The 21166-nt window shown below is 55.3% G+C and overlaps 8 protein-coding genes across 8 annotated transcripts; all 8 read right to left on the bottom strand.

The window, feature by feature from the left end:
* Positions 1-118: 118 nt before the first annotated feature.
* BZA05DRAFT_91665 (uncharacterized protein) lies at positions 119-1843 on the bottom strand. The gene has a single exon (XM_051488796.1). The coding sequence runs from the start codon at positions 1685-1687 to the stop codon at positions 308-310; it is 1380 nt and encodes a 459-aa protein (XP_051338059.1). The 5' UTR covers positions 1688-1843; the 3' UTR covers positions 119-307.
* A 1-nt stretch (position 1844) lies between these two features.
* BZA05DRAFT_91630 (diacylglycerol acyltransferase-domain-containing protein) lies at positions 1845-3726 on the bottom strand. The gene is made up of 5 exons (XM_051488795.1): positions 3532-3726; positions 3347-3493; positions 2513-3288; positions 2298-2459; positions 1845-2236 (listed from the first exon to the last, which is right to left on the bottom strand). The coding sequence occupies exons 1-5, from the start codon at positions 3534-3536 to the stop codon at positions 2064-2066; spliced, it is 1263 nt and encodes a 420-aa protein (XP_051338058.1). The 5' UTR covers positions 3537-3726; the 3' UTR covers positions 1845-2063.
* A 1023-nt stretch (positions 3727-4749) lies between these two features.
* On the bottom strand, positions 4750-6924 carry BZA05DRAFT_91595 (uncharacterized protein). Its single transcript, XM_051488794.1, has 2 exons — positions 6828-6924; positions 4750-6686 (listed from the first exon to the last, which is right to left on the bottom strand). The coding sequence occupies exon 2, from the start codon at positions 6671-6673 to the stop codon at positions 4874-4876; it is 1800 nt and encodes a 599-aa protein (XP_051338057.1). The 5' UTR covers positions 6674-6686; positions 6828-6924; the 3' UTR covers positions 4750-4873.
* BZA05DRAFT_91594 (uncharacterized protein) lies at positions 6925-7493 on the bottom strand. The gene has a single exon (XM_051488793.1). The coding sequence runs from the start codon at positions 7336-7338 to the stop codon at positions 7036-7038; it is 303 nt and encodes a 100-aa protein (XP_051338056.1). The 5' UTR covers positions 7339-7493; the 3' UTR covers positions 6925-7035.
* Positions 7494-11714: 4221 nt separating this feature from the next.
* Positions 11715-12368, bottom strand: BZA05DRAFT_355769 (IGR protein motif-domain-containing protein). The gene is made up of 2 exons (XM_051481394.1): positions 12329-12368; positions 11715-12275 (listed from the first exon to the last, which is right to left on the bottom strand). The coding sequence occupies exons 1-2, from the start codon at positions 12337-12339 to the stop codon at positions 11873-11875; spliced, it is 414 nt and encodes a 137-aa protein (XP_051338055.1). The 5' UTR covers positions 12340-12368; the 3' UTR covers positions 11715-11872.
* A 440-nt stretch (positions 12369-12808) lies between these two features.
* On the bottom strand, positions 12809-14258 carry BZA05DRAFT_475286 (uncharacterized protein; the record flags this gene model as incomplete). Its single annotated transcript, XM_051488180.1, has 2 exons — positions 13991-14258; positions 12809-13936 (listed from the first exon to the last, which is right to left on the bottom strand). Exons 1-2 carry the CDS (start codon positions 14147-14149, stop codon positions 12809-12811), a joined length of 1287 nt encoding a protein of 428 aa, XP_051338054.1. The 5' UTR covers positions 14150-14258.
* A 276-nt stretch (positions 14259-14534) lies between these two features.
* BZA05DRAFT_403318 (uncharacterized protein) lies at positions 14535-16040 on the bottom strand. The gene has a single exon (XM_051484187.1). The coding sequence runs from the start codon at positions 15759-15761 to the stop codon at positions 14838-14840; it is 924 nt and encodes a 307-aa protein (XP_051338053.1). The 5' UTR covers positions 15762-16040; the 3' UTR covers positions 14535-14837.
* A 2887-nt stretch (positions 16041-18927) lies between these two features.
* On the bottom strand, positions 18928-20812 carry BZA05DRAFT_403315 (uncharacterized protein). Its single transcript, XM_051484186.1, has 4 exons — positions 20444-20812; positions 20103-20377; positions 19301-20027; positions 18928-19234 (listed from the first exon to the last, which is right to left on the bottom strand). The coding sequence occupies exons 1-4, from the start codon at positions 20778-20780 to the stop codon at positions 19071-19073; spliced, it is 1503 nt and encodes a 500-aa protein (XP_051338052.1). The 5' UTR covers positions 20781-20812; the 3' UTR covers positions 18928-19070.
* Positions 20813-21166: the final 354 nt, after the last annotated feature.

Here is a 21166-nt window from a genome sequence, read left to right as displayed (position 1 = left end):
GATCTGCATGTCAGCAGGAATGAGGCTGTTTGGGAATCCCACCGATATCAGCTCAGTTGCCAGTGATCCGTATCCAAACAAACTGCCGCTTCGTCTCGATCACGGTTCGCACGGATGCCGATCCGTTACACCCTTCAGCAGCGCCATCTCTTGCCCTTCGTCCCGCTCGTAGAGTACATAAGTCCGCCACATCGACTACCTAGTGTCAGGATTGTCCGTACCACTACCAAATACGTGGACGAAGTTCATGTTCAATCACTATCAATCGTATTATCGTCCCCGTTCGTGTCATGTTCGCATCATTCCATCACCAATTAACCCCGCTCCACCCGATCCCTCCGTCCACATCCCTCCACCTCTCGTTGACAACACTCATCTCCCACCCGACGATGACCGCGAGCAGCCTACAGGTGGCACTGGCGCCTCCGCAGACCACGCCGCCCTCGTCCGCTCCCCCAGCACCCACCAACTCCTTCACCACCAATATATCCTCCAGCCACCTCTCAGCCACATGTCTCCTCTCTATCGTTCCCAGCTTCAACAATTCACTCCTCGTGTACCCTCTCTCTATCAACCCCTTCCCACCCTCCACAGCCGGCAAGCTCCCCGCCAGCTCCGGCGCCTTCACCACCGCCAGATCATCACTCATCACCAGCACCCTCCCGTGGCCCTCACTCATCTCGGCCGCCACATCCGCGAGCACATCCAACTGCACGCCCTCGCCCTTGACCCACTCCCACGTGCGGGGTTTATAGTCCCCCCTTCTCGCCTGAATAACCACCCACGCGCCGTCCCCCGCCCGCCCCCTCAACTCCGCCACCCTCCTGCGCACCCTCTTAGCCAGCGCCGGCCGCACGCTCAGCAGCGCCTCGCACCCGCTCCGCGCCAGGGCGAACACCCGCTGCTGCCGGCGACTCCCCCGCTCCCGGGCGAGCTCAAAGTGCTCCGTGAAGGCATGCCCAAACGCCCACCCCCGGGTCGCGTGGGCGACGACAAGGCTGCTCGCACTCCTTGGGCACGGCAGTGCCCCTTCCCGGCCCGCACCGTCCGCGGCCAGCGAACCGCTGATAAAGTAATCTCGCCAGCGCCCCCAGGCCCAGTCAGCATCGTCGAGGACGAATCGCCGGCCCTCGCTCGCGGCGAGGCCGTAGGATGTGAACACTTCGAGCAGCGACTCGGCCAGTCCCACGACCGAGGTGGTGGTCGCGAGTGAGTACGTCAGCACCCGCTCCTCCTCCCCCGTCGTTGCCGCTGGGTCCACGAATGACTCGTCGACCGAGTAGTACTCCCGGTGTGCGTGTGTGTGTCCAGCACCGCTACCGCGGTGCTGCACTGCCATGCAGGTGAGCGCCATTGCGTACGGCGTCAGTGGTAGCGGAGGGAGCGGGAGTGTCCAGTTGTCTGCGCCCACGACCGCGCCCGCCACGGGGATTGGGTGCAGGGTTGCATTGCTCCGGTCCTGGACGTGGTGTGCGCCCAGCAGTGTGGTTGGTGGGAGGAAGAAGAAGAGCAGTGTGAGTATAGCTGTTAGCCCGCCGAGAGCGGCGAAGATTTTCGTCCTCGGATTTAGTGTTGTCCGCTCCTTCGCTTGTGCGCCCGTCGTATCGCGAGGTAGGAACGGTTCCAGTGCTTCTTCGTAGTAGGCTGGCGGTGGTGGGGGTGGTGGGGGTGAGTGTGAGTGTTCCATTGTGACCGAGTAACCCGCGCAGATTATAGTAGTAGTAAAAAGAAGTCCAGCTTCTGAAGAAAAGAAGAAAAAAATCACAAACTCAATTCACAGACAGGTGAAAAGAAAAGAAATGAAATGAAAGGAGGACGAGGACAGCGAGTTATGTCCTCTCCTTTACTTCACTTCACTTGCACCGAGCTCTCGTTGCATTACGCGGCAGAACCCTGAAACCGTTCTGAAACTGCGCGCATATCGTCCATTCGTACAGTTCGTACAGTCAGTCAAAGTCATGGAAGTACATCAAAAAACTCGAAACAGATGTGTCCCGGTCTCCACGCGAGGTACATCAGCCCCCCCCAGAAAGCCACAGAAAGCCACACAAAATATACATAATCTACTCGATAATCTCCAACTCTCCATCCGCGCCACTGCGTCGGTCATCAGCGAACACATCCTTCCACTCATCCCACATGCGCCGCAGCTCGTCGATGTAACGCTGCTGGAACTCAACCACTTCCTCATCTGTGGGCTCCGAGGTTTTTCGCCGAGGGAAGATTGGAGCACCAACTGTGTCATGTACCATGTTAGCGGTTGACGGGACGTGGAAGGATGCTGGGGGGAGACATACCAACAGTGTTGATTTCGTGTCGGTAGGGGAGCAGTCCCACGTCGTAGTTGAAGACTCCGCGCGCGTGGATGAGCGGGACCGTGAAGCCCAAAGTTTTCTTGACAGCGATCTGCATACGGTGGATCCAGCCGTCTGCGCGGGGGACGACTTGCTCGTATAGATCTAAGGAAACCAGTTTAGCATCGAATCTGCTTTTGCAACCTGCAAAGACATACCATTCTCTCCAAAGCTCAACACCGGAACAACGCCAGCGCCTTCACGGATAGCGAGCTTAAGGAATCCCCTCCGCTTCTTCAACACAAGCTTCATAGTCCCGGGCTGGGCCTCAAGGCTTTCCCTAGCGCCGCCGATTACAATGGTAATCGCCCTACCACCCTCGGGGACCTTCGCATCTTCCTCATTCGTGGCACCCGAGAACCAAGTAGTCGGGTGGAACAGCCTCCTTCCGGCTTTCTTCTTCGGAATACCATCACCTCGCAGCAGGGCTTCACATGATTTCTTGGAGACACTCGCCAGGCCCATTGCGAGGAGGTACTCGCGGTTGAAGGGGATAGTGAAGCTCTGTTCGAGGGTGAGGAGAGTGTTCTTGATTCCAGGAAACAACTGCTTGAACCCCGTAGCCTCCGTACAGAAATTCCCGAACGCGCCATGCGAGATGATGCCGTGTGGCTGATAGGCCAAAATGTAATTCCTTTTCGGATCCAGCTCGACAGTGCGGTGGAGACGGATCGGGAAGTACTCCGTGTACAGGCGCCAAATGGGGAGGTTCCGCAGGAACTCGGAGCGCTTGTAAGGTGCGGAACCGTCGGCATGGTTGTTGGCGAGGAAGAAGATGTAGATCAGGTACGGCACTAGGATTGGCCAGCTGAGCGGGATTGCAAGCACGAACCAGAACGTGCTGAAGCAGATGAGGATCGAGAATGTGTGCCAGAGTACCGCGGCGGTCTGAAGTCGGCGGCGGAACGGGATTCGGATTGGAGCCCAACCTGTCCTACGCGCTGTTAGCCACCCACCTCACCACCCCATCTGCGACATCAAGGAGCACTCACGACCTAACCGCAGTGACAAGCTCCCGCTTCTTCCTCTTCTCTGGCTCCCTGCTCTCATTCGAAGTACCATCGCTAACCGAGTCTTCCCCGGCCTTCTCAGTCCGCATCATCTCCCTCCGATTCTCCTCCCTCTCCCTCGTCTCCCTCCTCGCCTTCCTCTCCATCCTCCGCCTCGCCTTCTCAACCTCATAGCTCTCCCACTCCCCGCGCTCCTGCTCCTCACTATCCATATCCCTCTCCCTCCTCCTCCTCCTCACCTCACCCTCGCCCTCGCCCTCACCACCATTATCCTTCCTATTCCGCTTCCCATCCTCCTGCCCATTCCCCTCCCCCTCCCCACCCTCTTTCTTCTCCTCCGTTTTCACACTCTTCTGCACAGCCTCGGCATAGCTCCTCGGCTCCTCGACACTCCTTTTGCCATCGCGGATATCGCTTTCAACGGACGCAGACGAGTGTGTGCTCCAGCTATGGGTGCTTCTGAACGCCGGCTTCTCAACGACAGAGGCGTACGAGACGCCCGTTTTCTCGTTCGGCGGTGTCGCGGGATGGTAGCCGGGCGGCGTGGGCGCGATGTCCGGCGCTTTGAGCGGGAAGGCGGTCGACATTGCTTGCGGGTGCGTAAAAGTAGTTAAGGTCGAGCGGTTAACTAACTCTGATTGTGAGATGGGCAGGAGGTGCGGGATGGGTTGTTATAGAGCGCTGCAGGGCGGGAGACGTCATGTTGGCGTTGCAGTCTTGCAGATAACATGTGGGTTGGGTTGGACTCGGACAAGCGAGGCGAGGAGGTGGATTGGTTGGCAGCGTATGGTTGCTATTACTCTACATGTGACGTAGCCCCCTCCGAGGCTTGGGCATGGCGTCAGCTCCGTGCTGTCCCGAGAACGACGAGCATTTTACTTCCTTCTTACGAAGTATTCACTATCTGCGGTCTTCACATGTCTGAGGGGATTCACATGAAGAACGGAACATCACGATCCCGTAATAGTACCTACGCGTTACATTCGTTCACTTGCATTCCACCCACTCACTGCCACTCCACCCGGCCCACCGCTCGCCTGCCCCCACCCACCCCGTCACTAATCCCTCATCCCAGATCGTTCAAAGTTCCCGTCAAACCCCACACGCACCGAGTCGCACAGTAGAAATAGAGGTATACCCACACAGACCATGACCATGACAAGACCAAATCCAGACACAAGCAAAACTCGAATTTTTTTTGACGGCAATCAAAATCAACGACAAGAGATGACACGAAAAAGGCAAAGAAAAAAAAAGGCATAGCCTCGAATTACAAGAAACCTCGCACAACACGAAGAAAAACAATGAAGACGACGAAGACGAGAAGAAATACCATATCCCATATCCCCGAACCAGATCCCAATTCCCCGTAGAAAAACATACACAACTAAGAAAAATACGTCAAGTCCGTGACGAAGTAGGAAAAGGTACCCAGGAGGCGGGATATGATTCCAACAATAGAAATTGATTATTACACGTAGTAGCCATCAGCTTCTTCAGTTTGTTTCCTCAACTCCTAGCGGCAGCCTGTTGCGGCATCGCTTGTGGTGGTTTTGCCATCGCCTGCTTCTGCTGCTGCGCCTGTTTCTCTGTCGATGAGGAAGACGACGATGCCTCCTGGGAGGGATTGGCCTTCTGCTTGAGCTCTTCCCGAAGTTCTTCAACAGTGCCCTCTAGGGATCGCACCCTCTCTTCGAGGCCCTTTATGTACGCCCAAACACTTTCAGCGCTTCCAGTGAAGCGAGCCCCTCCCATGTTGGCGGTCGGAGCAGCACTAGGGGTTTCGTGCGGTCGGCCCTTCTGTGGCGACTTCACCGAGAGCTGCTGGAACCCAGGGAACCCATTATCATGTGCCGCTGAAGAGCCAGGCGAGACCGGCCGCGGCGAATCCGTTATGCAACCATGCGGCGACAGGATCGAACCGTTGCCCGCTGCCACAGCAGAAGTAGGCGTGGGCGCCGGTCCAGCAGTCATCGGCGATGCATTGTTCATGGTGAATGTTTTGCCCGTCATGTGGGGTGGGAAGAGCCCCGCTGGTGACGGTCCCGAATTCGAATTGGCCCGATTGCCCAGAGGAGGATAGGTGTTGTGGTGCTGGTTTGGTGTGTGGCCAGACGTACCGGATGCAGGCGTGATCGGGTTACCTCCAGCAACACCGCTGGTTCCCGACGAGAAATCAGTGCGGATGCTAGGCAGGCTGCGCCGTCTCGAGCCGCCATCCGTGCCACTGGCTCCGATCATATCCACATCTCCATCGGCATCTCCGTCGATCAGGACTTCGAGACCCTCCATACCGTCCTCGTCACCTCCGGCCATTCCCATCGAACCATCCTCACTCACGCCGGCCATCGAGCTCCGTCGGCCCGCACAGCCACCTTCCGCACGCGCGTGGCGCGCCAAAGCATCCCCGCGAGCGAATTTCCGGGTGCATTTGGGACACACGTGAGGTCTCTCGCCCGTGTGGAGCTTCGAGTGTCGCTTGAGATCGTGCAGACGACGAAACCGTGCCTGACAAGTCTGACAGAGAAAGGGCTTCTCGTGCGAGTGCGTAAGCAGGTGCGACTTGAGATTATGGTGCCTGGTGAACGTCTGGTTGCAGTGATGACAGGTGTGCTTGCCTCGCGTGCCTCCGGGGGTCGTAGCCGATGGACTGAACGGTGTGGTCGGAGTCGTGGCACTGAATCCCGGGGTGGTAGGTGTGGTCGCCGAAAGCTGTTCGGAGGCACTGCCGGCCCTCAACGGCTGCACCGAGAGCGGGAACTGTGCGTTGCCGTCCCTGCTAGGCTGAAGGAGCGACGGATCTGTGGTGCTACTACTTGGCCCGGCGGTGGTGGCTGTAGATGTGGCTGGCTCGCCAGTAGGCTCATTTGAGCCGGCAATGGGAGCGATCGTGGCACTACCCGAAGTATCCATAGCGTTGGCAGCGCTAGCGATGTTTCCGAGAACCTTTTGAGATGGCGCCGACGTTTCCTGTTGCGCAGGTGCATCACTGGCCCGACTGACCGGGTTGGCGAACACCACCGCTGCTGGGTTCGGAGACACGCCAGTGCTCGTCTCCGGCTCGACCTTGTCCTTTGCGAGTGCTTCACTCATCGGGTTCCTTTTCGCTGGACTTGTGGCTTGACGTCGCGCTAAGGCAGCAGCTCCAGACAACTTCGTCTGTGGCGCAAGGCTCGCCAATTTTGCCGGAGTCGTAATGTTCTGGACAACCACTTTGGGAGACACTGGAGGTGTTGATGGAGTCGATTTGATTGAAGCTGTGTCGTGGCTGGGGGCAGTGGGAACAGATGTGAACTGTGATGTTTCCATAGTACTATCGAAGCTGTTTCTATTATTGATAATTGTGGCGTCAGTTTACCATATTTCGAGCTGCCAAGTAGCACGCAACACGCAAGAAAATAATCAACTGCTCAAACCAATGACGTTCGAGTGGCAAGAAATATGAGAGGGGGGAGGGGAATACAGTGCGCAGCCCAGCAAAATAGGTCCAGATGCAGAGAGAGAGCATCGTACTCGGAGCCGACGGGCGAATCGTGTGCAACATGCGCAAAGCTGCCAAATTCAAGCGTGGGGGAGAGGGGAAAGGGGAAAAGTGCTGCTGAAGGGAATTATAGCTTACTTATCCGACGTAGAAGCAAAGTGGTGAAGGATAGATGGTGGTGGTGGCGGTGTCAGTGGTAGAAAATTGATTCAACCGAAACTGGAGGGAAAGATGAACGAATGTTCCGGAGGACTTTAAGTGGTGTAGTGTTTTGAGGGGTCCAGCAAAGACAGAATGAAGGCTGTGAGGCTGATAGAAACTCGAAATCTAAAGTTCCAAGCTTCGCATCAGCCCTGAATCCTTGCCAAAAAAAAACCACAACCCCAACGGGAATCCGCGAAACCATAGCTCGTGTGAGGATAACAAATGAAGAGCCATGAACCACAAGAGATATAAATATCGACCCCGCGTAGTATAGTGTTGGAAACGGCATCCAGCGCGAGTGCACGGGAACAGAAGCTCAATGACGGACGATCATAACGATGACCTGCATTAGTGGTACCGAGTTGCAGGATGAGGTGAACGAGACGACGGTAAACATCACTGCACGCGTCCGACAGCAGCAAAGACGGTGGCAGCGGCGACGATATCGACGGCATTGGGGAGGGAGAGGGTCAGGAACAGTTCACCATCTGGCGAGTGAGCAGGATGGAGTTGGTTGTTTCTGTATTGGATGGAGGAGGGAGAACGAATGCACGAAACAAGACATCATCAGCGTCAAGCACGTACCGTTCTCAGCAGAGCTTCTATTATTTTTTTGGCGAAAGCAACCGGATCGAATTGAACTAAGTAGCGATGAATGACGGAGTTGTTGTCTTCCCCCGGTGGTGGTGGGTGAGAATCAGCAGTGAGGCTGTAATACTATCGCAAGCGGCTGCGACGGACTTCGCATCCTCCAGTACGAGTGAGACTCTAGGATCCGGACAATTTGCCGACACTCGGGACAAGCGCGAGGGTCAGCAATGGGAGAGAGAGGGGAGAAAGAGTAGTAGCTAGTCGATCGAGTTATCGGGAACAGCGACGCGAGAAGTCGAGTCCGAGTAGAATCAATTGGAGGTGAGGCGAGCGATGGGGGTAAGTCGTGATGCGGCGATCGCGCAGGCAGGTAGGCTTCGGGGAAGGGCGCGCCAAACGTCGGACGGTAGCGACGACGGGTCGGGTGTGTAGAGTTACAATACGAGCAGGTGTGTGTAGGGAAAGTTGCAAAGCTACGGGCGCTTGACGAAGCTGCGCAGCGGTGGCAGTATCTAAGGCGGTGGGTGGTGGAGGTGGTGGTGGTGGTTGGAGGTTGGTGATGGTGGTGTAGGTGGTAGATGTTGATGTTGGAGAGTTGGTTTGGGGACTGGCAGTGGCAGTGACAGTGGCAGTGGCCTTTAGCGGGCGGGATGGATTTCTGTGGTTTCGTTAATAGGTGGTGGAGGATAGTGGGTGTGGTGGGTGGTGGGCGGGTTCGTGATCGTGGCGTTCTGCCGGGGGGAAGTTCGAGGGTTGGGGGGCGGTGGTGGATGGTGGGTGGATGGTGGGTGGTGGAGGTGGTGGGTGGTGGGTGCTGACGGATAAATGTGGAGGTGGTGGTTAGGGGGGGAAGGTTGTGTGTGGTAAGGGAGGAGCGCAAAGTGTGGCTTTTCCCTTACCTTTTCGCTTTCACTAACCCAACAAGCACAGGGCGGGAGAAGGTGAAAAAGAAACCAAGCGTCATCACCATCACCAACATCATCAGCCATCTTCGTATCGAACCATCCGGTCCGTTTTTTTGTTTTTCTTTAAGCGTTGGAGAACTTGCCGTCGTAGTCGTCGGTACCGTCTCGGTGTTCATCACATATAAGTAACGAAGTCCTCTCTTCATCTGGTTCTTCTTCTTCTTCTTCGTGCCACTCGTACCAACGTCTCTCGGAACCCCTGAGATCGGACCGGGAAATGCTTCCTCTCCCCTTCATTCCAGCGAACCAGCCGTCCATCCATCGTGCAGCTGGGTGGTGGTGCTTCCTCGCTCAGCCTCAGCCAGCCATCCATCTCGCAGGTGTGCTCAGCCTCAACAGAGCAGCGGTCCCAACACTACCCCGGCCACATCCACACCAACCCCAGCCAACCAACACCAACACCAACCACTCCCCCACCACCATCACCTCCACCGACTCCGACTTCTCCGACTTCTCCGACTTCTCCAACTCCACCACCTTCAACCTCCACCTCGACCTCCATCATCATGACTACCTCGACATCGATCAACTTCCGCGAGAGAAGAACATTTATAGATTTGCTCTCGTCTTCATAGTACCCCAGAACGAGTGGTGCTTCTAGCTTTCCTGTAGATTGTGCTCTATCCTAGAGTACAGTACCTACTCGTATGCATGTACGAGTACCCGGCGCCCGCTGGGGTGTGCAGAGTTTTGTACGGTAGGTTAGGTACCAACTCTACTCTGGATACGGCTCCTTCATCGTCAAGATCCGAACCGCAATCTGAGTCTTGGTCTCCATCAATTCCTGCCTTGGCACCACTTTTATCCGCCGACAATCAGATCCCAGCAGATAGACATGCAAGCCACACCAACAGTGGCTTTGTAGTTATCATACCGAGTCCAAGTTGTGATGAAGTAGGTACCCAAGTACCTTCAGCCAGCCAGACCACCCAGTCAGGTTTGGGGACCTCTACCTACCAGAGCAAGAAACGCGGAATTGCGCCACCAGCCACCAACGGAAACTTGAACACTGAAAACTTGAAAAGAAAACAAAACCAACAGGACGACTTCGACCGTTCAACCAACGGAACGGCGAATCAGCCACCCACGAAAGACGAGTTAGACTGTGGCATAGAAACGGAATGTGTATGGATAGATATTGCCATGATCTAGGTAGGTAGATGGGTCGTATGCAATCATATGATTAAACAAAAAACAAAAGCTCAGCATGGACAACGACATCCACTAGGTATTCCAACCGATCCCATAGATAGGTCCAACAGGTTTGCCCATCGGTCATCTGCAACGGCTTTGACGACCACGGTTTCCGAATGTATCGTGGTTCGAACTTCGCACTACCCAAGTCGTAGTTGTCTCCGTCCGTCTGCGCAACCACAGGCCACTGCTCTACACGACAACTTATCCTTTCCGTGGATATGTATCATACCAGTACATACTTGCAGCTGTCCCCAGTGAAGTGGATAAGTACCGTAGTCGTCACCGGAACCCCACAGACCTCTCGCTGCGAAAAACAAGCCATCGCCGAACCGCGATAAGCGCTTCCATCACCGCCCTCGACCACTCACCGGGGCTCGGCGAGCCACCATACAAGCAAAAATCCCATCATTCTCCGCTTCCAGTAATTCGGGCTGTACCTATGTGCGGCTGATTCCCCGCCCAGTGCCCAGCCAGAGCTCAGTGCCCACACCCGCAGCTCTGAGCTCTGAGCTCGCAGCATGGTGTGGTGTGTGGTGTGCGGTGTGTGGTTTGTGGTGTGTGGGGCTGAAAGGTCGCTCGAAAGGAGTGCATGTATGCAGCGCCGCCGCCGCCGGGATGCGCGGCGTCCGCCCAATAGTAATGATACGAACTGTGGCAGAAAAGCAATTGTAATTGTGGCATCACTCCTCCTCCACCACCTCCTCCTCCTCCTCCAGTTCCTCCTGCTCCTGCTGCTCGTGCTCCTCGATTTGTTTCGCCATCCGCCCGTCGCTACTTTCTCTGTTCCAGAAGGCCAGGAAGGAAAAATAAACTAGGTGGAGTGGAGAAACTTGCAAGTGCGCAGAGATGCACTGCACTGCGCTGCGGGAATTCGGATGTGGGCGCGGGCGCGGACGCGGGCACCTCCCTCCCTCCCGAGTCCCTTCCTCCTGGTTTACCAGGTAAAATAGATTTTGGGAGTTTTCGAAAAGAAGGAAAGAAAAAAAGAAAAAAGGAAAGAAAAAATAAAGAAAAACGAGGGGGGATGCCACAATCCACAGTCCACAGTCCACAGTCCACAGTCCTGTCCGCAGCGTGGCTGTTGCGAAGGAAGAAAAGAGGCGGTGGAGGCGAGGGACTTTTCTCCTTGGCCCTTGGTCCTTGGTCGTTGGTTGGTGCTTGGCTTTTTTCGGGCCAGCCACTTCCTGACAGGGAGGAATCAAATCAGGATGGATCCATGAACCCAACCCGGCCGGACTCGTAGTCGTGGACGAAGGATTCGACTGTGGCGTGACGTGGCTTGACCCGCCTGCGCGCTGTGGTGAGATGGATCAGATATGTGGCGTGACGTGGCTTGACTGGCCCGCCCGGGTGAGATGGATCAGATAGATACCTGGATACCTGGACCACCCACACCGCCGCCGCTAAGATAAACAAAGTGTCCAGTGCCCAGTGCCCACCCATGATCCATCCTACTCCGCATCCAACAAACAAAGTCTTATTTCGATAGCGAGTAAACAGGCGTACCGTAGGTACCTAGTGACCGGCGATGATGGAAATGTAAGCATATCGGCCTTGGATCATACCGAATCGAAACATCACCCACACTAGGCACACCACACCTCGCCAATCGAGGAGCCCCCGCACGCATACGCATCAGGCTGCCGTCTTTGGCCGGGCACAAACGTCATCGTGTGAAGTATAGCATGTATGTATGTATGTAGAGTAGGGATGGGATACATGTGTGGCTGGGGGGGCCGGGGGAGGGGCGCGGAAACAGACGGAATACATATTATCCGGTTTCGGTATATACAGGGTTCGGTGGCAATTGATGGGTGGATGTGGATGGATGGATGGATGGGTGGATGGCACTATGTCTTGCGGCAAGAATTGGAGGTGTGGCGGAGTCTGCCTTCATGATTGATCACTCCATGCCTCGAGGCCCCGCTGCTGCTTTTGCTGCTGCTCAATCAATCAAATGATTAAACAAAAAAGCTGCTGCTGCTGCCGCTGCTGCTGCCTGCCTGCCGTAGGTACCATACATCCACCGCTCCACCTCTCCCTACCCTCCGTGATCCTCCTCTCCTCAGTCTACCTCTCCCTACCCTCCGCGATCCTCCTCTCCTCAGCAAACCTCTTAGCCCTGACCTCCTTCTGCCTCCTCTCACCACCATCAATCTTGACGCCACGCTTCTGCTCGTGCAGCTTAACCTTCCCGTTGTTGCGCCTGTAAGTTTCCCGCCAGCGGATGATATATCTGCGAGTGCGCGACGGCTCGATTCCGAGCTCCTTCAGCTGCGTCGATGTGGCATCGAACAGCGTGGCCCACTCGGTGAACTTCGCGGCGTGGACCTGGCAGTTGCGGCCGATCTTGGTGAGGAACGTTGTCACGTCGGGGACTTGGGTCGTCGGTGCTGGGGTGGGCGGCTTGGTGATGGAGATGTGCAGGTGGCGCACGCCGACTCGCGTGAGCTGCGAGAGTGCTCGTCTATATCTATATTGGCTATCAGATGCGTGTCAGTGGAGGGTGGGTGCGAGAGGACTCACAATGTGAACATTTCGGTGCGTGTGGTGCGTGTCGCAGTTCGTTGATTACGGCACGAAATATTTGACGCGGGATGGCGGGGTTGGTTACCCGGAAATCCTTGACGTCATGAGATATCACGCAACATTAACGACAGCGTGTGGAAATATGAGACCATCCGATTACGCGCAAACAAACTTAAAAGCAAACATTTTCAATTATACGGCACCAGTAGTAATTCAGTAAGAATAACAACCCTCCTTTTCCTCCGAAAAACCAATTGCATGCAAAACAAAGTAAAAGCAAATCCATCCCATTATACGGCACCAGTATGAGCAAGAACCCTCCTATTCCTCCGGAAACCCAATTGGACGCAAAACAAAGTAGGAAGCAAACATCACCAACTATACGGCATCAGTAGTAATTCTAATAAGAATAATAACCTTCCTATTCCTCCGAAAACCTAATTGCACGAGGAAAAAAACATACCTCTCCTCCACCCCTCAGCTCTCCTCCTCCTGCTTAACGGAGGGAACAGGCGTCGAAGCCCCAAAAGGGATCTCTACATTTTCCAGCCACTCCATTGTCCTGGCTACTAGTGCCGGCGTCCTTCCACCGTAGTAGGTAGGCCTGGCGGGCTCAAGCTTGGATAGATGGAAGCGGGAAAGCCGAGGTTGAAGTGCATGGGCACGCTTTATAATGTCTGCGACCGGTTGGGGGATCTTGCTGATCCCGGGTGGTCTCGTAGAATGGAGCGTAGATGACTCCTCGTTGGGCTTCGGCTTCTTCGACGGCGGCTGCGGCCGTTCGAGGGAGGAATCGGTGACCCTCCTCTTGTTTGCCACTTTCGTAGTGGGTTTATTCTTTGGCACCGTAAGATTGGCGAGTACGTTCGTCTTCGTAGCCTTCGAAGGCTCACTTGTGCGTGCGGCGGCGGCGAAGGGTTTCGGTGGCGGGGTCGTCTTCTCTTTGGGTACGGACATCTTCCGTTCAACCGCAGTCTTCCTTCCCACAGAGGAGTTGGGGGACGGCCCCGAAGCCCTCGCTTTGGGGGGCAGAATCGCTGTCTTATTTGCCCTCTTCTCTGCATTCTTCTTCGCATTCTTCTCTGCCTTCTTCTCTGCCTTCTTGGAGGCTGGCTCGACAATCTTAGGCTCCTGCTCAGGCCCCTGCCTCTTCGCTGCCGGCATTGCTACCACGAATGGCACCGGCTGTATCTCCTTCTTGTGCTTCTCTTCAAGCTCCAGCTTGCCCTCCTTCTTCTTCGTCTTCGCCATCATCATAGACTTTGTCGTTCGTATCATGACCCCAGATGGCATCACTATCTTCTTGTTGGATGGTTTCCTCTCTGCCGCCGTCTTTATACCCTTCACCATCACTCGTGACGATACGGTGTTCTCCTTCTTTTCCTTTATCTCCATCTTCTTCTTTTCCTTTCTCTCCCTGTTCTTCGCCGCAATCATCAACTTCCAGGCCTCCTTCAATTCCTGAACTCTTTGGGACGTCGGCCTGCGTTCGCTGTCCTTCGTCGTCTCGACCGGCTTCGTGATCTTGCCCTTCTTCTGCTTCTTCTCGGTTGCCGCTGGCAACGCCTGCACCGATTCTGGCTCGCTGCTCCTCCTCGCATTCGACTGCACACCTATGAGTTAATCTTTCTTGGAAAGCAAACATACTAAGGAACATACTATCTCCTGTGTCCTGCTCAAGCTGGCAGCGGTTGGCCTCGCATAGCTCGGGGTACTAGCGAGGGTGGGAGAACGCTCAATGACGACTTGGAAGGCTGACCTGCGAGCTGGAGGAGCTGCATTGGGAGAAGAGTCGGTACGGAGCTTGGGAGAAGACATGGTAAGAAGAGTGTATGGGTGTTGTGGAAGATTTAGAACTAATAGAAGATGTTGCGGCTGTGATTGAGGGTGGGGTGTGGAAGCTGGATGAGTTTGTGATGGTAGAGTGTTTAGGGAGAATGGAAGTTCCAGGCTGGAGTTCCAAATATGGCGGGGTGGTTCGAGCTGGTAATCCGTTTGAGGTGAGAGTGCATAGGATATCGTAGCAACAAGCAGCACCGGAGGCCGCGGTATGAACGGTCACTCGGTCACGTTTCCAAGGACTGAATGAGGCTTGGCAGGCTGGAGGCAAACAATTGGAATCAATACCTCTTCGCCCGGTTAATGTTTGCTGCCGGTGAATAGAGACTCGAAACTCACATCAATACCCATTTCACATCCCCACCTCCAACTATCAACCCATATCTGACTTCTCCTGACCGAGAGATGCTTCCTCGTAAGGTGAGGCGCCAACCATTCGAGCAGCTACATCAAACAAGAATTACTGATATTACATTACGGCGCCACCGCAAACGACCCAAGGAGAATGGTATGTAGAAATACAGACAGAATTCGAACTGAAACCAACTCCCAACCCAAGCCGAACCAACCTAGAAAGCACAAAAAAGAGGCAAAAGCAAAGTAATGTAAGATCCACAGGTGTACGCGGTACATACAGCTAACCGGGAGAAATAAGGGAATGGAATCGCTACTGTTGCATCAACCTCCTTCTCTCCGCCAAATACGTCTCGATCTCCGCATCCAATCCCGTCTTAACTGGTGGACGCGCGATGGGAGGCTTCGGGTTCCCCATAAATATCGTCCCACGCCTACGATCCTTCCAGTCGTACGCCTCATCCTTCGGAAAGAGTAACGAGGCGCGAGTGTACTCGTCGTAGATATCGGCGCCGCAGTAACCCTTCTCCTCTTCTTCCTCTTCCTCTTCCTCACTATCGTCCTGTGGAACCTCGGTGGTGGTGCTCGACTCGAGATCTGTCAGATCCATCTTGTCGAATATTTCATCAAGAGTGTCGGGAAGGTGGAGGGTCTCCTCATCCGAGTCTCGGTGCAGATAGAACGACATGTCATCGTCGGACTCGCCATAGAAGCCGCTGTCGGTAGGAATGGAAGGGGCTTGAGGTGGCGAGGCTGGCTGTCGTCGTGGTGGAGATGCTGGTGGTGGTTGAGATGTCCGTTCGGCCCTGGCCGATGATGAGCCCGTGCTTCCGCTTTCGCTGAGGTCGTATGCATATGGGAATGCCACATTACTGCCGGCAGAAGAGACGGACATCCGTGTGCTGGGCTTCCTCCTTCGGGAGAATGCGGTGAATGGAGGGGCTTGCATTTCTGGGGTTGGCCGGTGGAAGGAGAGTCGTTTGATATATAAGGAAGCTCTGGAGGATGATGAACTATGGCTATGCCGCCGGCGATCGGTTGTGGGCGAGAGCTGGGAATCGGAGACTGTCGTAACAGCACTCGGTGGCCGTGGCGACACCGACTCGGTCCATTCGGCGATATCAATTCCTCGAGACTGTGCCAGGCGAGTCTTCTCGGCGAGTGTATCTGCACTGAGGAGGATCTGGGATGGCGGTACTTGGAACGATGGTGATGGCGGAACGGCGGGCAATGGCATGGTGGCATAGACTCCTTCGTTCGATGGGCCTGGAGGTACATATTTTGGGCCTTTTCTTCCCTTGGACCGAGACCGTGCGCGGAGCCGATCACCTGTCTCCCCTCCGCGACCTCGCTCTCTCGACGTTGATCGAGGTGGCTCGATGATAACGAGGGGGTTATTCTCCGGGATTGAGTTGGATGCTCGACGCTCATTGGCAGCACTACCACCACCACCACCACCACCACCGCCACCACTGACACCACTTCTGTACGAAGCAGCATCCCCACCGGCGGCCGAAGATGACCTCACAGTCGAAATACTCCTCCCTGTCGACGACGAAATGCTACTCTTCCGCCTGCCCAGCTGAAACCTCTTCGCAATAGTCGCCACGAACTCATCGGCCGCACTCTTCCCAGGCGGCAGCTTATTCTCTGCCGGATATATCCCGAGGACATCCTCCAGCACGTTCTTATCGTGTGACGACCGAGATTTCGAAGATGAGGCGTCGTCCCGCGTCGTCGTCGGCGTCGGTGGCGGTGGTCTGGGTGCTCCCCGTGGAAACGCATGATGATGCAGTCCTGCGCTGTCCTCCGCTCCCGTCTCCTCTACCATTATGGGCACGGATACCGTCGTCGCCGAACCCATCCCCCACAGCTGCATCTTCGTCTTGGTGGTGGAACTCTTCGGCATGGCTCCGTAAGCACCCCGCGGACTCGGCCCCCTGGATACCGAAAGTGCCGCCTTCTCGGCCACCAATCGTCGCATCTCCGCCTCCATGTCGAGTCCCGATTGGACATCCGCCTGAGTTGGTGGGCCTCGCTGAAAGTTTCGCGCCATCGTTTATTCCGTGTTGATGTTTATCGACCGACGGAGAGGTGGGAGGGAGGAAGGATCTTCCTAGGCGGGTGGGCTGGCTGGTTTACATATATATCTACCTTTTCCCCCCTTCCCCCTCCATCTCCTAGCCACACCATGCAAATCAACGCGGTACTTTCCTTTAATGTGAACCCCTAGAGCGATGGACGGCATGGCGAGCGAGCGCATTGACGGCGGAACACAGGGAACCAGGTATCGTGGCCAATCCGTGGAGCAGATGATTTGACAGCTGGGTTGCAAGCCGAAGAGCTAGCTGCGTTCATGATCTGACTAAATGGTTTTATGTACTGGTGCGGAACCCCCCACGCGGCGCGGGCACTTTTAGACGAGATAGACGAGGGGGATCTGCTGGTTGCTCTGCGTAGGTACCAACAGGGATGGGAAGCTCCGGTCCGGGCGGGCCATGCAAGCCATATAATGATCTCCCGGCCAACCAGCCGTGAGCGATCATCGTCATCTCTCACCGTCTCAGATAGCTGACGAGCTCTCCAATGGGAGATGCATGGCGGTCAAAGTCCAGCATCTCAGCCATCGGCTTGAAACATTTTCAATGGATGGGGCCTGCTTTGGAATCCGGCTCGACCTTGCTGTTGGAGCCCATCGCCTGACAAAGGGGTATCCGCACATGCCACTTCCCCCAAGCTATCCTGCGGAATCGTGCTGAAGAATGCCGTTCCGTTCGACCTGCCGTCCTCTTAGCAGTCCGGCGCTTAGCGCTTAACCTCCCCTACACGCTGGCCAGTTAGGATAGGGTCTACTACGATAGCGTGGGGAAACGAGAGCTCAGCTTGCCAAGAGACCTCACTTTCTTTCTTGTCCCTCTCGAGCTCATCAAATATCCGGAGCGAACGTCGCCGTGCACGCGCAATGCTACTTTCAGCCATTTATCCGAATTGATGCTGATGCCCAGGACGTTTCTGCTCGCCGTTCAGAAACCCTGCGCGGTGCTGACGCCACCAATGCAACTTAAGGAGAGCGCACAAGATAAGAGAGGACCGGCTCAGGGGTTAGGGGTGTTAGGACGGTGGGCTACGGGATAACGACATGCCAACGGTTGGTGGTGTGTGGGCGACCGAGTCGGGATGTCGCATGTGTTCGGCGAGTCGGCGTGCGGGATACATAATACTCTGGAGTAGGTGGGCTTGGAGGGGCGGTCTGTAAAGTTGAGGATTTATTTTGTTTCATCATTCAGTATTCAACTAAATCCAGTCAACAGTTTTAAGTACATACTCACGGTCCTTTCCCTGACTCGCTCAGTCCACGAGGCCTGTGGCTGTTGGGGGGAAGCGAAGCGGAAGTGTCGAGATTCACGACGAAGTGATTGTTCATGATTGAGGATTAAAGAAACCCTACCTACCGGCCAGTGATCTTTGGCTCGCACGCTCGTTATAGAGCCCCTAGAGTGCCGTATTACTTATAGCGGTGTATGACTCTGCCACAAATGTTCGAGTTCGAGCTCAGCTCGTGAAAATGGAAGCATACCAGGTAGGTGGATATGTAGAAGTCCGTCTCCCATCTGATCGCGAGAAGCTTCTCTCGCTGCAGGATAGAAGCGATACCTAGCGCCACAGACACACATCGTATGATACCTACGTGTATTCCCACCCTCCTACGGAGCAGCGTTGTGTACCGTAGAATGGTCACGAGACTCGAGTGTTCGCCGACGGGACGGGGCAGCAAAGGAAGCAGTGGAATTTCGCACGTAGTGGTTCGATGCAGACTCGGAGCCTTTTTCTCCCGTCATGTCCCGCCAGGTCCAGTCCTGGGTATTCCCCACCGTCGCTTTCTTCGAAGATCTGCTTCAAGCCAAGCGGCGTGATCCCTCAGTGATTCCCAGCGACCAGCGATGACGTCAGGGGCCATTTTTTCCCCTTTTTCCTGGAGGACGGCGATCGGCTTGGATGGATGGATGGGCGGAAATTACTGCGTCCGACTCGGGCCGAGGAACTGTCCGACGTCCGTGACTCCGTGTAAGGCGTGCACGTGGCTGCGGATACCTTTGTGGCTTGATCGGGTTTACTACAGTCTACTGGCAGATGGGTTCGCTGGTCACGTTTTCTTTGGGTTACGACGGTGGCGTATTCAGCGATATCTTGTGTAAATACTCTAGTTGCCCCTGATTACTCTTAGTATTGACGAGATCATAATCGAATGGCTCGGGTTGAGGCCTAAGCACCAGGGATCACTCGGGCACGCTTCGAGCGGTGCTATTTTTTCCGAACACTTCTTGTAGATCTATTGTGGTGGAACTGGACGTGTGTACAGCCATGATCTGATAAGATCGAATGCTATGATGATGAAACAAACAAACAAGAGCTATTGTGCTCTATTGTATTTCTCATTGCCCGGTTCATCCATGACCTCCGTCCTTCATCATTCATATTGTCCATATACTAAGACTATTCTACTTGGAGTACATACTTGAGTAGGTACATGTATACGTACCATCTCCTAAAACTCTGCTCGTACGCCTCTGCTAACCGTTTTACTTCTCTTGACCACAAACGCGCCACGGTCATACGTATTAACGACGATATGTCCACTCCTAAAGAAAGGGTAATTGGCCCACGAGCCGATAAACACGGGTTCTGGGGCATCGTCGTCGTCGGGGAAGACTTTTCATTATCAGTATGTGAGTACATACATTCCATTCCGATATCAGCGGAGCGGGAGGAACTCACCATCAAAAAACGCAGCCTCTTTGATCCCCTTTCCGGTCGGATCGGATGGGACGGAGGACACATCCAGCACACGCAGGCCGGCACCGTAGTTGGATTGGTAGGAGAACATGTTCTTGATGTATTGATTGTGGTCGATGGAGGGGACATCGCTCGTAAAGCTGCCCGTGAGGATGGGAGCCTCAAGGGAGGTGATGTTCCAGACGAACGTGGTGGCACGGCCGGACTCGATTGCGCCGTCACGCTCGTCCAGCTCGTCGTCGAGGAGGAGGAACTCCTGGTTCTCGGTGTCGAGGACCCAACCCTGGTGCGTGTAACTCGCGCCCTCGTACGAGGTCCTGGAGATGATCTTTGTGGTGGTTTTGTCGGTGATGTTGTAGATGGTCAGGGAGTCCTCGTTGTAGCCGTAGCAGATCTCGGTGCCGTCGTATTTGTGGTCAGGGCCTTTGTAGATCAGACACTGCGCGTCGTGTACGTAGCCATCTCCCGAGGCGCAACCGGTGCGTTTGGGCCGCGCCGGGTCAGACATGTCGATGAAGATCAGACCGGAGGCGCACGTGTCGGTGCGAGGCGCCGCGCCAACGGCGATGATGTGCTCGGAGGCTTCGGCATTGACGACGTTGTGCGAGCGCCCGACGGGGAGGTCGGCGAAGTGGGAGATGTCGCTGGTGGGACTGAAGACTCTGGTAGCCGTGGAGAGGCGGTTCAAGTTGGAGCGGACTTCGAGGAGCTGGGCGGGAGTCCGGTTAGAGCACGTTCAGGGATACGCTGAAGCTGGACGGCCATGAGTATCAGATGTACATACCTTGTGGAAGTCAAAGATCTGGATTCCGTGGGCCACCGCTTCGGAGCCAATGATGGCGTAGTGCTTGTACCCCTTGATCTCCCTCCAAATGGAAGGCAGCGCACCCGGAGTCTGTGGAAGCCGTCCGATGTAATCGAGTGATCCCTCCTTCTTGCCATAGAACGGAACACGGTTCCACCAGCCCTTGCCAACGACTTCCGCGAACGCCGCGCCGTCGGTTTGTCCGATGGCCACAAACTCGCGGCCTTCAAGGGTATAACCCCAGATGGAGCTTCCTATAATCACGTTGCTACCATCAGCTTCTTGGGTCCTCGTTTATAACCGGACAACGCCCCACCCACCGATCCTTTCGGTAGCATCGACAGAGCCCAGATCATCGTGCGTGAGATGTCCGGTAAGGTCGAGATTCTTGCAAGCATATTTCGTCATGATCCCATTATCGTTCATCGTGACATGGCCGTTATTACACCGCCTAAACGTGTTTGTCGACGAGTGGCGTCCGGGATCGAAGTATCCCAGCGCTCTGTAGTGGTCCCACGTCGCCGTCTTGACCTTCATGATGCTGTCCATCACTTCGCCGGAGGCATAGCGACGGTGGTCGACTGGGTCGACGGGCCGCTCCCGCGCTTCGACGACAGCAGAGAAGGCGAGAAACGGGAGGAGAGGCAGCAGTTTCATCGTTGCCAGGCAGAGGTTTCGATTGCTTTGCTGTTCGCATCTTCTTTGTTCGTATACCGTGGTATTTATGTACATAAAATATGCACCTATGCACAATGCACATATCCACATCGCCGGCGGTGGCCGCCACAGGCCCACAGCTGACCCCGAGACTCGAGTGTCCCACCTGCACCGGACAGCCACTCACGGTATGTATGAGGTAGGACGTGAACACCATCACGATATCGCATCCCAGTCCGCACGCCGAGCATCTCCAACAAGTACCTCCAAGAGGATAAACGTCGATAACTTTATTTCTTGGTATCGGTGGAACCTGCCTGTTGGGGGGACAATCTCCTCTCCCGGGGCGGGGCGTGTGTGTAACGGTCGGTAGCCACCGGCCCACC

This window comes from Tricharina praecox (assembly GCF_024521635.1).
Source record: "Tricharina praecox strain CBS 144465 chromosome Unknown BZA05scaffold_18, whole genome shotgun sequence".
In the NCBI taxonomy this organism is placed as follows: domain Eukaryota; kingdom Fungi; phylum Ascomycota; class Pezizomycetes; order Pezizales; family Pyronemataceae; genus Tricharina; species Tricharina praecox.
The sequence above is the reverse complement of the archived record's forward strand: the minus strand, read 5'-3'. Positions and strand labels throughout refer to the sequence as shown.

What these genes read in the sequence shown, in the direction of transcription:
- BZA05DRAFT_91665 (XM_051488796.1), bottom strand. Translation starts at nt 1,687, where the DNA reads ATGGAACACTCACACTCACCCCCACCACCCCCACCACCGCCAGCCTAC.
- BZA05DRAFT_91630 (XM_051488795.1), bottom strand. An exon ending in GTTGAGCTTTGGAGAGAATG is followed by an intron (nt 2,460 to 2,512) that starts GTATGTCTTTGC and finishes TGGTTTCCTTAG; the next exon opens with ATCTATACGAGCAAGTCGTC. An exon ending in ACACGAAATCAACACTGTTG is followed by an intron (nt 2,237 to 2,297) that starts GTATGTCTCCCC and finishes TACATGACACAG; the next exon opens with TTGGTGCTCCAATCTTCCCT.
- BZA05DRAFT_91595 (XM_051488794.1), bottom strand. Translation starts at nt 6,673, where the DNA reads ATGGAAACATCACAGTTCACATCTGTTCCCACTGCCCCCAGCCACGAC.
- BZA05DRAFT_91594 (XM_051488793.1), bottom strand. Translation starts at nt 7,338, where the DNA reads ATGCCGTTTCCAACACTATACTACGCGGGGTCGATATTTATATCTCTT.
- BZA05DRAFT_403318 (XM_051484187.1), bottom strand. Translation starts at nt 15,761, where the DNA reads ATGCCATTGCCCGCCGTTCCGCCATCACCATCGTTCCAAGTACCGCCA.
- BZA05DRAFT_403315 (XM_051484186.1), bottom strand. Translation starts at nt 20,780, where the DNA reads ATGAAACTGCTGCCTCTCCTCCCGTTTCTCGCCTTCTCTGCTGTCGTC. An exon ending in CGATGCTACCGAAAGGATCG is followed by an intron (nt 20,378 to 20,443) that starts GTGGGTGGGGCG and finishes ACGTGATTATAG; the next exon opens with GAAGCTCCATCTGGGGTTAT. An exon ending in AGAGGCTGCGTTTTTTGATG is followed by an intron (nt 19,235 to 19,300) that starts GTGAGTTCCTCC and finishes GATAATGAAAAG; the next exon opens with TCTTCCCCGACGACGACGAT.